Genomic DNA, 14,987 nt, shown 5'->3' with positions numbered 1-14,987 from the left:
CAATGATAAAGATAAACAGGATAAGAGATGGTAAATCTCCTTAACGGGGGCACAGACAGTAATAAAAACTGACAGACGTTATAATCCATCTCCACTCTATCCAAAACTAGAAAAAAAGTTTTGCCTTTAGTTATACTTTAAATCTCAGTTGCTACTTTGTTAGCTAATGTTATTTAGGGAATATAGCTGAGTGTATGATCAGACATTATTACCTTCATCGTAAAGTATTCTCGATTCTGTTCCTGGTGCAGCACTTGGAATCCCTTTATATAACCCCTCTCCGACAAAGTCTGTGTAGAAGAGCATGAAAGACATGACCGCCATCCAGCTACACAGCTGGGCAGCACACAACTGTTTCATGACAGCAGGGATACGACAGTAACTATGATAGATCCTGGGGGTGACAGACCAGCAGAGGCTCAGCAGGCATAGGACTGGGTTGCATTTCCAGGATCGCAGTTTCCATTTTGGTATACAGCATCCTCTGCTGAAGGACTTCGATGTGATGGAGGGTTTGAGGTCCAGGGCCGGCTGTCGCCTGTGGCTATGTTCCTCCAGAGTCTTCATAGTGACAAGGACGCTTACAATAAATATTAGCATTAACAAATAAAACAGGCATTCGTCTTGCCCGCCGAGGTAAAGAGACATATACGTGTAATTCCAATTGACAGAGGTCAGCAGATAGCCGATACAGCCGCCAATGCTGATCATGAAGGAGAACATGGCGAAAGCTTGGCCACAGTCTTCGTCATCATGGTACAAGTCTGACAAAAGAGCCTCCAGCGGTGTAAAGCAGACTTGAACGCAGCAGTCTAATAATCCCACCCCGAAAATGAGGAAGAAAATATGTACGCGGCTTCCGCCATAGAAAAAGTAGGAAGCCAAAGAGTCAGCATGTGGAATGATGAAGAGTGAAAGGAGAACACCGAGGGATAATATCCAGATGAATGGACGTCTTCTGCCATAGTTACTTTGGCAGTTATCGCTAGCCGATCCAATAAAGGGTACAAGGAATAAACCAAGGACGGGGCCAATACCTGCCAAAGACAAAGAGTAAATAAAAGATCCTTATGACAAGGTAAAAGGTTTGAAATTGTTAAAAAAAAAAAAAAAAAAAAAAAGCTAGCGACAGAATTTTCAATAAGTTACGTTACAATTGAAACAGTAAAAAAAAAAAAAAAAAAAAAAAAAAAAGTCCAGCAGGTGGTAAACTTCAATCTTTACTCTTGTGCAGTTACTTGTGACTGACAATCACTGCTCCCCACTCCAAGCTGACCGAGAGATCAGTGGTCATGTGATCGCTCAGTTCTTGGCCTTACAGACAGATGTGGGACTGATGCTGCACCATAGAGGGGAGTTTTTTTTATAAGCCCTAAACTTTCCAGTTTAAATCAGCTAAATACATTCCTGGTGCATCAAAAAAAAAAAAAAAAATCTTAGGTTCACTTTAAATTGGAAAGTAGGAATAAAATGAAATGGCAAACAAAGCCAATCCTCCTTTAGATGATTCAGTACACAAGGTCCACTGTGTCCAGTGGATGGAAAAAAAAAAAAAAAAAGTGGCTAATTCTTACCCAAGACCATGGTCATGTACTGCTCTTCCACACCAGCTTCCAGAAGTAATGGGGGAACATAGGTGATCCCAGCTGCCACGCAGATTTCAAGGCCGCAAGTCATGAAGTTTAGCAGAACGAGATGCCACTGCAAGCTGCAGGCCATGGTGGTGGAGAGAGGTCCCCTTATTCACTTGAGAATATAGTGCCGACTGTTCAGCTTGTCATGTGATCTGGATTTGGAACCTGCATTATCCTGCTGATCAGCTTTTGATTTGACTGGCTCAATTTGTTCATGCTGGGCCCTCCACATCTTCGTGAAATATACTACAAAAGAAAAAAGGTAAAGTTATGTAAACAAGATTACTCTAGATAAAGCTCTGGAAAATATCTTACTCCTGGGATAAAGGGGCATTAGCCTTTTTCTTTTTATGGAAATGCAGATGCTATCATATATTGATATGTTTCAGTAACAGGACTGACTTGTTTTATTTTGTAGAGAGAGATAGTTTGCAGGCTTAACCACCATAAATTATACTGAGGCACATTACAAAGTCAAGTTTTTTTGGGGGGCTTTATGGCCATGGTGATCAACCTACAGCTCAGGGTCTGCATGTGGTTCTTCGGCACTTACGGTATGGTCTCAGCATGTCTGAAGTCTCAAAATATCTCCTGTTGCATGTTAACCCAACATTTCATATTCCCGATGTGTCCAATGTACCATGTACTTGTATGAGAAAGTATCCTGTCCTGTTTGTATTGCTTCCTTTGCATGAAAACCCTGATGTTCCTGCCAGTCCCCCTGCTTTCATAATAAAAACTGACCACATTAGGCATGAGGGCACAGGGTTATCTGCAGTCCTAACTCTATAGATTTTTGAGAGTCTCCATAGTAGAAGCACATGCATAATAATGGATAGGCAGAAGGCATGTGAGCCTGAAGGGAACCCACCCCTCCTTAACCGGTTCAATACAGGGCATTTTCACCCCCTTCCTTCCCAGACCAATTTTTAGTTTTCAGCGCTGTCGCACTTTAAACGACAATTGCGCGGCCGTGCGACGTTGTACCCAAACAAAATTGACGTCCTTTTTTTCCCACAAATAGAGCTTTCTTTTGGTGGTATTTAATCACCTCCGTGGTTTTTATTTTTTGCGCTATAAACAAAAGAAAAGCGACAATTTTGAAAAAAAAACAATATTTTTTACTTTTTGCTATAATAAATATCCCAATTTCTTTTTTAAAAAAACAAAATTTTTTCCTCAGTTTCAGCCGATACGTAATAAGCGTATATTGATTGGTTTGCGCAAAAGTTATAGCGTCTACAAAATACGGGATAGATTTATGGCATTTAAAAAAAAAAAAAAAAAAAAATGTATTTTACTAGTAATAACGGCGATCACGATTTTTTTTCGTGACTGCAACATTATGGCGGACACATCGGACACATTTTTGGGACCATTCACATTTATACTGCGATCAATGCTATAAAATTGCATTGATTACTGTGTAAATGTGACAGGCAGTGAAGGGGTTAACCACTAGGGGAACACAAGGGGTTAAATGTGTTTCCTAGGGAATGATTCTAACTGTAGGGGGCGGGGACGTACAAGGGGAGGAGACCGATCAGTGTTCCGCTGTACTGGGAACACAGATCGGTCTCCTCACAACTGACAGGACGTGTTTACACACACAGATCCACGGTCCGCCCCGGTTAACTGGCAATCGCGGGTGCCCGGCGGACATCGCGGCCGCCGGGCACACGCACCGGGTCCCGAGCAACGTGGCGCGCGCGCGCGAGCCCCATAGACGGCCGGGAACCCGAGGCCGTCATATGACGTCCACCCAGGATGGGAGATCCCACCTGTGGATGTCATATGTCTATACGCGGGTAGGGAAGTGGTTAAAGGAACAAGGGTGCACTGGACACCTATTATGCATGTGCTACTAAGGAGGCTCTCAAACATGTATGTAACATGAGTTAAGACTGCAGATAATACTGGGGTGCTATGAAGTGGCTCTGTAGCTTACGCATGTATTTGCAAATTTGTGCAAACTAAACCGCTGTTTTAACACATAATGGCAGGCAGGATAATTCGCTTGGTTGAAAGCTGTTTTGTAAGCTGAGCTGGGAATTTTCTTTGGTTTTGTATGACATGCATCACCCTTCTATGTGCTTGCTGAGAAGGCCAGTTATAGGTGGGGGAATTGGCCATTTGTTTTTACTATGAAAGCACAAGATGGTCAGTTTTCTGGCTGTGCTGGGAAATCAGCCTGCTCTCCTCCAGTGATTAGACTTGTGCTGACACTGCCCACTGCACAGCCTTTCATTAGGAAGATCAGTGTACTGCGGTTTCTCCTCCCCTGGCTCTCTGAGCTCCTTATGCAGCTGAGAACAGAGGGTATATATTCAATTATAGAAAAAAAAAAATCATTTATAAACTTTTTTTCATATTTATACACCAGCCATTATCAACCAGGGTTACGTGGAGCCCTAGGCTTCCTAGAGGTTTGGCTAGGGGGTTCCTTGAGCTGTGGCTAACTGACCTCCACCTGACGGTGCCTGCATAGTTCCTCGTCAAATGTCACTTTGCAGCACCAGTGGCATGACTGCGAGGGAGTCATTCTGGTTACCTCTGTAAGGGCAGAATTTTTACCATGTGCCACATCCAATGTAGAGGCATTTTCCCAATGACAACCAATGTACCAATCCTACCAGGGGTTCCCTGAGATCTGAAAATTATCTCAAGGGTTCCTCTGAAGCAAAAACGCTGAGAAAGGCTGCTATACACATATGTTTTGCCTTTCATTTCTATTTTAAACTGATTGGGTTGTTTTACAAGGTGAGGATTTACATATTCTTTAAGGGGTCATACCCTTGACAGCTGTTTTGAAGGCAAGAACCTGACATGGGTTCTTGTTAAAGTAGATCTATGCTTCGAGGGCTATGTTACAAACATGCTTTTGATCAGGGGAGGGTACAGAGCACATACGTACAATCTATGTCCTCCCACACCACCCAACAAAATTGTTGTTTAAAGTAGAACTAAATCCATCAATTTAACAATTTTAAAATTCCTGGCATAGTGGAAATGCTAACTGTCACATTTGTTTGTGCTCTCAAACAAACTGAAATGATTGGCAGTTGCTGATCAGACAGCGGCTAAGATGACAGCTGAAAAGAACAGGCGGGATTAGTTCCGATTTAAAGCGATATTAAGCCTAGGTTTGGCTCACACTGATGCGGTGCAGGATTTGCAGCGATTCCTGTGTGTTTCCCGCATGACAATCGCACTCTGTTCATGTGAACTGCTGTTGAGTTAACGACACTCCAAAAACGGTTTGAAAAATGCAGTGCAACTGGCAGAATCGGATCGCATGGGTGTTCCAGCGTGGCAAAAAAAAACCCAAAAAAGTTGCATCCACCTTTTGTCATGCGGTGCCATACAAAATAAATGGGCTTGAATTGCACTGCAAAGAATCGCATGCGATTTAAACAGGAATGCAATTCGATTCCTGTCCGAATCACATGCAGTTTCCCGCACTGCACCAGTGTGAATCTAGGCTAAAGCTTCAATTTCTTTAAATTAAAATAATAAAACATGCTATACTTACCTTTTCTGTGCAATGATATTACACAGAGCAGCCCCGATCCTCTTCTTCTGGTGTCCCCCCCGGAAGTGTGCCAGGCTCCCTCTCTTCGGTGAGTGCATCTACAGAAATCTGCTTTCTATGAAGGCACTCATGCGGGCTCGCTTCTGAGACACCCTGTCTGCTCTGTGAGGAGGGAGAGAGCTGCTCCCATGCACAGCGCTGGTTCGGGATCAGGCTCAGGGAAGTATAAGAGGGGGCTGGGGCGGGATCCTGCACCATAGGTTTTTTACCTGCCCTGCACTGTGGAGAAGCAAGGGTGAGAGACATATGTACCTGCAAAACCCAAAGTAGCATTTGGAGGGCAGCCAGTTTGAGGTTTGAGACCCCTGCTCTAAAGCATTTCATTCGCCATGTGGATTGATAAGAAGGCGATAGGTCACCTAGTCCACTTCTTGGGGGGAAGGTTAGTTTAAAAGTAGAACTAAACTCTCCTATCCACAGAAGGTGGTGTCATCTTAGCCACTGTTTAGATCTATAGTTGCCATGGTGCCGCAAATCTGATCAGCTGTCCATTGATTAGCGATCACATTAGCCATAAAGAGCTTGAAAGTCCCATTGAGAGATGACATAAGCACAAAGGCAGCTCTCACCAGTGGCATGCCCGGATTGTAGCTTACACTGCACATGCACAAGTAAGCAGATTGTAAATTAAAACACTTCTGAAAACATCTTTGGTGTGTTCTATAAAAGATTTAAACATTTACTGAACATTTCTAACTTGAGATTTCTTTTGGGAAAGTTTAAATCTGTGGGTTTACTTTAAGCAAACCCCTAATTTAGCCATTCTTTTGTGCAGTTGCGGAAGCGCCAGATTGCTTCCATTTGACAGCCAAAAGTTGGCTTGTCAGATAAACACCCCCCCCCCCCCCCATAAGCCCTGGCAGCAACAGAGTTAAAATGGTAGCCCTTATACCCAGTGAAGTGACTGGCCTTTGGGTGATACACCAAGATGGAACAAATCCCCCTGCATAAGTTGTACCTATTTACCTGCTGCCAGATCTACATCAGTTGAAAGTCCAGAGTTTATACAGGTTGTCTGAGCTTTCAGAAAGCAGTTACAATCTGAAGAGCTCAGTGAGGAGAGATGATTGCAGGGAAGACGCAAACCCTTTTGAACAGGAACAGAGCTGAGACTGTTAATCACAGGCTGTGTTCTGGAGATCCCTTCCCAGTCACCCTTTTATCTTGGCATCAGGAAAACTTGCAAATAGCAGAGGAACAAAGCAGCAGACAGAAATAACACTTAGTGATCTGGATTGAAACAAGTACACAGTATAGAGGTATATGCTTTGTTCATATTTCAGGTCTGAGGTTTACAATTACTTTAATCACTAATCATATAACCTTCCTGTCTAGCTGTTGCATTAAATGCAGAGAGACAAAGGAAGTGCCCAGTACTTCTAGGTATGAAGGTTAATGTAAGCGAAGAATCAAAAAAAAGAGAATTTCCCGCCAGTGTATTCCAAATAGCCATACCCCTGCCGGTAGAGCTTTCAGGATCACATGTCCAAAGCAGCCCCACATCTGAGTAGGGGGTACCATCGGATGCGTTCATTAGGCAGCCCACTTTATAACCCCCGGGTTTGTAACTGCTGATATGCATTTCATTTTGGTTCAAAATAGCTTTGGCACTCCATTATCTGCTCTGGTAGGATACAGGCCTACAAAATGTGTAAAATACTATAAAATTCTTTTTTTTACAGATGTGCTGATCATTTGAAAAGCAACTCCCAGTAGAGAGAAGGGGGGGGGGGGGGGGACCATCATCTCTCTGTTGGAAAAGTATTACACTCTACTTATCTTTCATATGTACAGGACAGATACTCCAGGAATTTACAGGATCTTGTAACACGTGGAAAAAGGAAGAACTAAGCCCATCGATTTAACAGTTTCCCAAAACAGTTACAATCAAGGCATGCTGTGAATAATAACTGTCACAGTTGCTTGTGCTCTCAACCAAACTGTCAGGCCATCAAATAACTGGTGTAATAACCCACAGCACCATTCGAGGCATTTTCTGAATGGGTACTGTGTTAGCCAGCAGAAGAAAAAGATTTGGGGGTGCTTATTTCGGATGGTTGCAAAGCGAGCAAACAGTGTGACCCGGCAGTGTGAAAAGCGAATAGAATTCTAGGATGAATCACTAGAGGGATCACCTGGAAGAGGAAGGGGGTCCCGAATGCCCTATATAGATCTTTAGTGAGACCTAGAGCTGCACGATTAATCGTCAAGAATTGTTAGAGCGATTTTTTCCTCATTGCGATCTTGACTAAAGTGTTTCACGATTCTTGCTATGCAAAGAATTTTCTCTCTGCTCTTCTGAAACCACAGCCGTCAAAAGAAAGGAAGAGAAAAACTGGGCAGTCTGCCAAGAATCACAAACATTCTTTATGAACTTAAGTAGAAACATTGTAACAATTTGTCAATGGAACAGATTTTGTATAAGTGAAAAAAGTTTAACCACTGGGCACTTAAACCCCCTTAATAACCAGACCAATTTTCAGCTTTTGGTGCTCTCACATTTTGAATGACAATTACTCAGTCATGCAACACTGTATCTATATGAAATTTTTGTCCTTTTTTTCACACAAATAGAGCTTTTGGTGGTATTTAATCACCGCTGGGTTCTTTATTTTTTGCGCTATAAAAGAAAAAAGACCGAAAAATCTGTAAAAAAAAAAAAATGCATTTTGCTTCATTTCTGTTATAAAATTTTGCAAATGAGTAATTTTTCTTCATATATTTTGGCCAAAATTTATACCGCTACATATCTTTGGTAAAAATAACCCAAATCGGTGGATATTATTTGGTCTTTGTGAAAGTTATAGAGTCCAAAAGCTATGGTGCCAATATCTGAAAATTGATCACACCTGAAGTACTGACGGCCTATCTCATTTCTTGAGACCCTAACATGCCAGAAAAGTACAAATACCCCCCAAATGACCCCTTTTTGGAAAGAAGACATTCCAAGGTATTTAGTAAGAGGCATGGTGAGTTTTTTGAAGTTGTCATTTTTTCCCACAATTCTTTGCAAAATCAAGTTTTTTTTTTTACTTTTTTTTTTTTTTTTTCTTCACAAAATTGTCATATTAGCAGGTTATTTCTCACACACCGCATATGCATACCACAAATTACACCCCAAAACACATTCTGCTATTACTCCGGAGTATGGCAATACCACATGTGTGAGACTTTTACACAGCGTGGCCACATTCAGAGGCCCAACATGCAGGGAGCACCTTCAGGTGTTCTGGAGCACCAAGGCCAATTCTGACATTTCTCTCCTACATGTAAAAATCATCATTTATTTTCTAGAAAATGACATAGAACCCCAAAACATTATATATGTTTTTTTAGCAAAGACCCTAGAGAATACAATGGTGGTCATTGCAACTTTTTATCTCGCACGGTATTTGCGCAGCAATTTTTTTTAACGCTTTAAAAAAAACAAAACAGTAAAGGTAGCCCAATATTTTTGCATAATGTGAAAGATGAAGTTACGCCGAGTAAATAGATACCCAACATGTCACCTTTCAAAATTGCACGCGCTTGTGGAATGGCGCCAAACTTTGCTACTCAAAAATCCCCATAGGCGACGCTTTAAAATTTTTTTCTGGTTACATGTTTTGAGTTACAGAGGAGGTCTAGGGCCAGAATCATTGCTCTCGCTCTACCGATCGCAGCGATACCTCACATGTGTGGTTTGAACACCGTTTTCATATGTGGGCGGGACTTACGTATGCGTTCGCTTCTGCATGCGAGCACACAGGGACAGGGGCGCTTTAAAAAATTTTTTTTTTATTTTTATTGTTCATTTTACTTTATTTATTTTAGTTTGATGCTTTTTCCCCCCAAAATTTTTTTTGACCACTTTTATTCCTATTATAAGGAATGTAAATACCCCTAGTAATATGGCATGACAGGTCCTCTTTACAGTGAGATATGGGGGTCAATAAGACCCCACATCACACCTCTAGGCTGGGAAGCCTGGAAAAAAAAAAAAAAAAGGAAGATACTGGCCTCGATCGTAGCGGTGAGTCGGTAGAAGCACCAGAGGGCGGCGGGAGGGGGGGGGACATCCCCTCTCGCCTCCCGTAAGAATGATCAAGCAGTGGAACAGCCGCTATGATCATTCTTATGGCGTAGGGAATCGCCGGCTGAAAAAGCGGATATCTGAATGATGCCTGTAGCTGCAGGCATCATTCAGATATCCCTGCACAAAGTCAAGGACTTTGTATGACAGCCGGCGGGCGGAAAGTGGTTAAAACGCATTTCTTTTTTTTTTAACACAAAGTTGTCCATTTATACAATATTTTTAACACATAGCATGTACATACCAAAAATGACACCCCAAAATAGATTGTCCTACTCCTCCTGAGTACGGCGATACCACATGTGAGACTTCCACAGCCTGGCCACATACAGAGGCCGAGTACAGAGGAGTATGGCAGAGTACGGCTCAGCAAGGCGGGGTACGGCAGAGTACGGCGGGGGTACGGCAGAGTACGGCGGGGGTACGGCAGAGTACGGCGGGGGTACGGCAGAGTACGGCGGGGGTACGGCAGAGTACGCCGGGGGTACGGCAGAGTACGCCGGGGGTACGGCAGAGTACGCCGGGGGTACGGCAGAGTACGCCGGGGGTACGGCAGAGTATTGCGGGGCATTGCAGAGTATTGCAGGGCATTAGGGATGGCTGAGCATGGATGGATGGATGGATGGATGTCACTGAGCAGCGCTGTGGGCACTACACATCCAGCCCACAGCGCTGCAGCCATCCATCCATCCATCCCCCTCTCCGCTCACAGTGTACCGATCGGTACACAGAGGGGAGGAGAGGAACCAGCGTCATGAGATGACGCCGGTTTGTTTACATGTGATCGCTCCGTCATTTGACGGAGCGATCACGTGGTAAACGGCCGTGATCAGCGGACCCGGCGGTCACGGATGTGTTCGGGGGCGCGCGATGGGGGAATTCTGGGAGGACGTCATAGTACGCCCTCCCAGAGTTAAGCAACCGCCCTGCAGCCGTCATTCGCCTATGGGCCGGTTGTTAAGTGGTTAAACACTAAACCTTTTTCTGACATTTGTTGGTTTCAAGTTAAAATCATTTTTTTTTGGCTAGAAAATTACTTAGAACCCCCAAACATTATATACAGTGGAACCTCAGATTGCGACTAACACGGTTAACAAGCGTTTTGCAATACGAGCACTGTATTTTTAAAAATCGTAACTCGGTTTGCAATTGTCGTCTCGCAAAACAAGTACGATTCAGGCCAAAGCGGTGTGCAGTACCGCTTTTGGCCTGTGGTGGTGGTGGGGGAGCACCGGAACCAAGCAGAGCCAAACGGCACCGATCGGCGTCGTTCGTAACTGCACGGAAAGACCCGAGTACAGCACAGCTGACCTCGGCAAATCTCGGGTAGGAAGTCTTTCCCAGGTCAGCCGAAGTGTCCTCAGGCCTTTTCCGAGTCTCTCCGGCGCCCCCCCCCCCCCCCACCTCTGGCCGCATGCGGTATTGCATCCATGCAGAATGAATTACTTTCGTTTCCATTGACTTCAATGGGAAAACTTGCTTTATATGCGAGTACTTTGGATTATGAGCATACTCCTGGAATGGATTATGCTCGTAATTCGAGTTTCCACTGTATATTTTTTTAATAGACACCCTAGAGAATAAAATGGTGGTTGTTGCAATATTTTATGTCACACTGTATTTGCGCAGCGGTCTTTCAAATGCAATTTTTTTGGAAAAAATTACGTGAATTAATTTAAAAATAAATAATAAAAAAAACTAACCAGTAAAGTTAATTAATGCAGATTGGGGTAAATGGCGCTACCTTAGGCTAAAAGATAACTCAATCCCTTTGTGTGTAACAAGGAATATGTGTATAGTGCAACAACCAAAGGGTGCTATACTCCACTGGTTAAAACCTCAAGTGTTTGTTTAACATAAACCATCCTATAATGTGACATAATAAATGATTACATACAACAAACACAATAGTGTGAGGTAACATCTAACTTCGCAGGTAAATGAAATAGATTGGGGTAACCTAATAACCCAAAAGAATTAATAACTATGAAGTAACACCAAAACCCACAGGTGAAAATATATATGTATGAAAAAAACTAAAAATTGTCCAACCACAAAACTAGTGATCAAAAATAGTAATGAGCAAGATAAAATATGTCACTGTCATTTCAAAATAGTCCAATCAAGTTAATCAAAAAAAAATACAATATTGCTGCAGCAAATTTCGAAGTGACAGAGTGCTCAGGTAATCAGGTGACTCTTGTGCTCCCCCTTGCGGGTCCCCACTCACCAGCTCCGATTACCCCTGCAGGGGTAGTTAGTAGAGGTCGACCGATATATCGGCCGGCCGATATATCGGCCGATATTTGGCTTTTTTTACTTAATCGGCATCGGCCGATTGTGCTGATAAAAAAAGCCGATTATAACTTCAGCGGGACTTGCAAATGACTTCTGTAATAGAAGTCAATTGCAAGCTGTTTGAAGTTTGTTTTCTCTCCTCCTCTGGGCAGCCTGCCAAATCTGATAAGAAGATACATTTGTATCTCTTCGGGTTCTTTTTATCAATAGACTGAACTCCGTGGAGAAGTTTTCAGTTTAACCATTTAAAGACTAAATCTTTTTTGATATTTGTTGCTTACAAGTAAAAATCCTGTATTTTCTGCTAGAAAATCACTTAGAACCCCCAAACATTATATATATTTTTTTTAGCAGAGACCCTAGGGAATAAAATAGCGGTTGTTGTAATATTTTATGTCACACGGTATTTGCGCAGCGGTCTTTCAAACGCAATTTTTTTTTTAAAAATACACTAATTAAAAAAAAAAAAAAAATAAAACAGTAAAGTTAGCCCATTTTTTTTTTTTCGTCCAAAAGTTTTGATTACCTGTTTTTGTGTATTTAATATTTAAGATATAGTTTTTTTTTTAATCTAAATTCTACATACAAGTGAACTGATTGGAGGTTTGTTTTGTTCAATAAATGTTTAAATGTAAAAAATTTTCTGTATCACTTATTACTTAAGGCTGCTTTCACACTGGAGCGGGCATGCGTTGACGGTAAAACGCTGTTAGTTTTAGCGGCGCTTTACCGTCATTTTAGCGGCGCTATTCGGCTGTTAGCGGGGCGCTTATAACCCAGCTAGCGGCCGAGGAAGGGGTTAAATGCGCCCCTGAAGTGCTGCTGCCAAAACGTTATGCAGGTGCTTCGGCAGCGGTGCGCATTCATTTTAATGGGCAGGAGTGGTGGAGCAGCGGTATACACCGCTCCAAAGATGCTGCTTGCAGGACTTTTTTTTTACATCCTGCCAGCGCATCGCCTCAGTGTGAAAGCACTCGGGATATCACACTGAGACTGGAGGGGAGCCGTTTTACTGGCACTTTACAGGCGCTATTTTTAGCCTAAAAAAATGCCCCAGTGTGAAAGGGGTCTAACTGTTAGATTTTATGAGATGAAGGGGGAAAAAGAAAAAAAAAAAAAAAATCGGCCTAATATATCGGCCCAAAAAAATCGGCATCATATATCGGCCATCGGCCACCGCGATTTCTAAATATCGGCATCGGCATCGGCCAGAGAAAAACCCATATCGGTCGACCTCTAGTAGTTAGCATGTAGGAATAAATCAGACGTCCCGTCCCTTGATGGCTCCTCCAGCCGATTGTTGAACTCTGTTGAATCCAGCGATTCACAAATGCAGTTCCAGGAGGTACTCCAGTGAAAACCCAATGGTAGATCCTTTCACCAGTCAGGAATGGAAGAATTTTGAGAACTCCTCAGGAACAATCCCAACTATTGTATGCTACTCTGTGCAATTTCATGAGCTCAGTAGGATTTTTTTTTTTTTTGCTTTGAGCATGTTATATTCAGGCTTTACATTTTTGCCAAGTAGCAAATAATATAGTTAATAAAAAATATACACATGCCTTACAACTTTATAAAATGGCAATGAGAGACACCAGAGCAGCCCAGTAAATTTAGCCCATTTTTTTTTTTTTTTTTTTTTTTGTACAACGTGAAAGATTTTACGTCGCCAGAATCGTGAGCTTTTTATTCTAAGCAAAAAAATTGTGATTCTCATTTTGGCCAGAATCGTGCAGCTCTAGTGAGACCTCATTTAAAAATATTGTGTCCAGTTCTGGAGACCTCACTTACAGAAAGATTGATAAAAACGAGTCCAGAGACTGGTAACAAAAATGGTGAAAGGTTTGGGGGATAAAACACAGAGAGCGACTTCAGGAACTCAATTTTAGAGAGTGTGGAGAAAAGAAGGGAAAGGGGAGACATGACTGAAACCTTTAAATACATCAAGGGGGTGAATAAGGTTCCGCCATCTCCTTAGCCATGCTGTGATTAAACACAGATGTCGATCACCAGGTGCCGGCCAATGGATTACCGCTGGCACCCGGCAATCATGAATTTACACAGGACAGAGCCTTGCCTATGTAAACAAGGCAGAGCCCTGGCCTGTCAGCAGGGAAGTAATTGATTTTCTTTCCTTGCAAAGCAGGGAATAAAATCCATGACTTACTTTAGTAAAAGCACCACACACACACACAGCACACCAAAACACTGGCTAGGCGCACATTTAACCCTCTGATCGCCCTAGATGTTTAACCCCTTCCCAGCCAGTGTCATTAATACAGTGCATATTTTTAGCACTGATCACTGTATTAGTGTCACTGTTTCCCAAAAGTGTCAGTGTCCGACTGTCCGACGCAAAATTGCAGTGCTGCAATAAGTCACCGATTGCCATAACTAGTAAAATTTCAGTATATAAAAACATAGTTTGTAGAAGCTATACATTTTGCGCAAACCAATCAATATACGCTTAACCACTTGCTTACAGGCACTTAAACCCCCCTCCTATCCAGACCAATTTTCAGCTTTCAGCGCTGATGCACTTTGAATGACAATTGCGCGGTCATACAACACTGTACCCACCTTAAATTTTTATCATTTTTTCACCACAAATATAGCTTTCTTTTGGTGGTATTTGATCACCTCTGCAATTTTTACTTTTTGTTAAAAAAAATGTAAAAAAATTAATTAAAAAAAAAAAAAAAATTTTTTTATTTTTTTTATATTTTGTTATAAAAAATTTAAAACGGGTCATTTTTCTCCTTCATTTATGTATGCTGATGAGGCAGCAGTGATGGGCACTGATGGGTGGCAGTGATGGGCAGCACTGATTGGCACTACAGGTGGGCATTGATAGGTGGCACTTGCGGGCATTGATAGGTGGCACTGTGGGCACTGATGAGGCAGATGTGCCTCTTCCATCCCAGCCGGTGATCGGCTTTTTTTTCTACTCACGCTGCCAGCGTGAGTAAAAAAAAAAAAAACACATGATTACCGATCTTTTGTTTACATCATGTGATCAGCTGTCATTGGCTGACAGCTGATCACATGGTAAGGGGCCGGGAACGGCCCCTTACTCGGATCGGTGATCAGCCGAGTCTCAGTGACTCGGTGATCACAGCGCGCAGGGAGCGTGCACAGGGGAGGCCGTCATAGGACGGCCTCCCGGGAATTCAGGTCCGCGCTGTGGCAGTCATTCGGCCATAGCGCGGACGTCAGGTGGTTAATGGGATTTTTTTTTTTTTTTTTTTTACCAAAAACCATGTAACACAGGGGTGCCCAACCGCTGGTCCGCAGGCCACATGAGGCCCCCAGCGCCCTCTGATGTGGCCTTCCGCTTTCTGCTCTGGGACGGCAACCCCCCCCCCCCCCATCCCCGAGCATCAGTGTGAAG

At 42.8% G+C, this 14,987-nt stretch overlaps 1 protein-coding gene across 1 annotated transcript in view; it reads right to left on the bottom strand.

Annotated features, from left to right (window-relative positions):
- LOC141132635 (solute carrier family 45 member 3-like) overlaps positions 1 to 14,987 on the bottom strand; it is a 61,929-nt gene that overhangs the window by 17,709 nt on the left and 29,233 nt on the right. The window contains exons 2-3 of the mRNA XM_073621249.1: positions 1,575 to 1,880; positions 213 to 1,037 (exon numbers count right to left, since the gene is read on the bottom strand). Coding sequence (XP_073477350.1) covers positions 213 to 1,037; positions 1,575 to 1,719 — 970 coding nt within the window. The 5' untranslated portion in view covers positions 1,720 to 1,880. The remainder of the gene's footprint in view (positions 1 to 212; positions 1,038 to 1,574; positions 1,881 to 14,987) is intronic.

The sequence above is a fragment of the Aquarana catesbeiana genome, linkage group LG03 (genome assembly GCF_042186555.1).
Source record: "Aquarana catesbeiana isolate 2022-GZ linkage group LG03, ASM4218655v1, whole genome shotgun sequence".
In the NCBI taxonomy this organism is placed as follows: Eukaryota; Metazoa; Chordata; class Amphibia; order Anura; family Ranidae; genus Aquarana; species Aquarana catesbeiana.
This window is presented reverse-complemented; position numbering and strand designations above follow the sequence as displayed.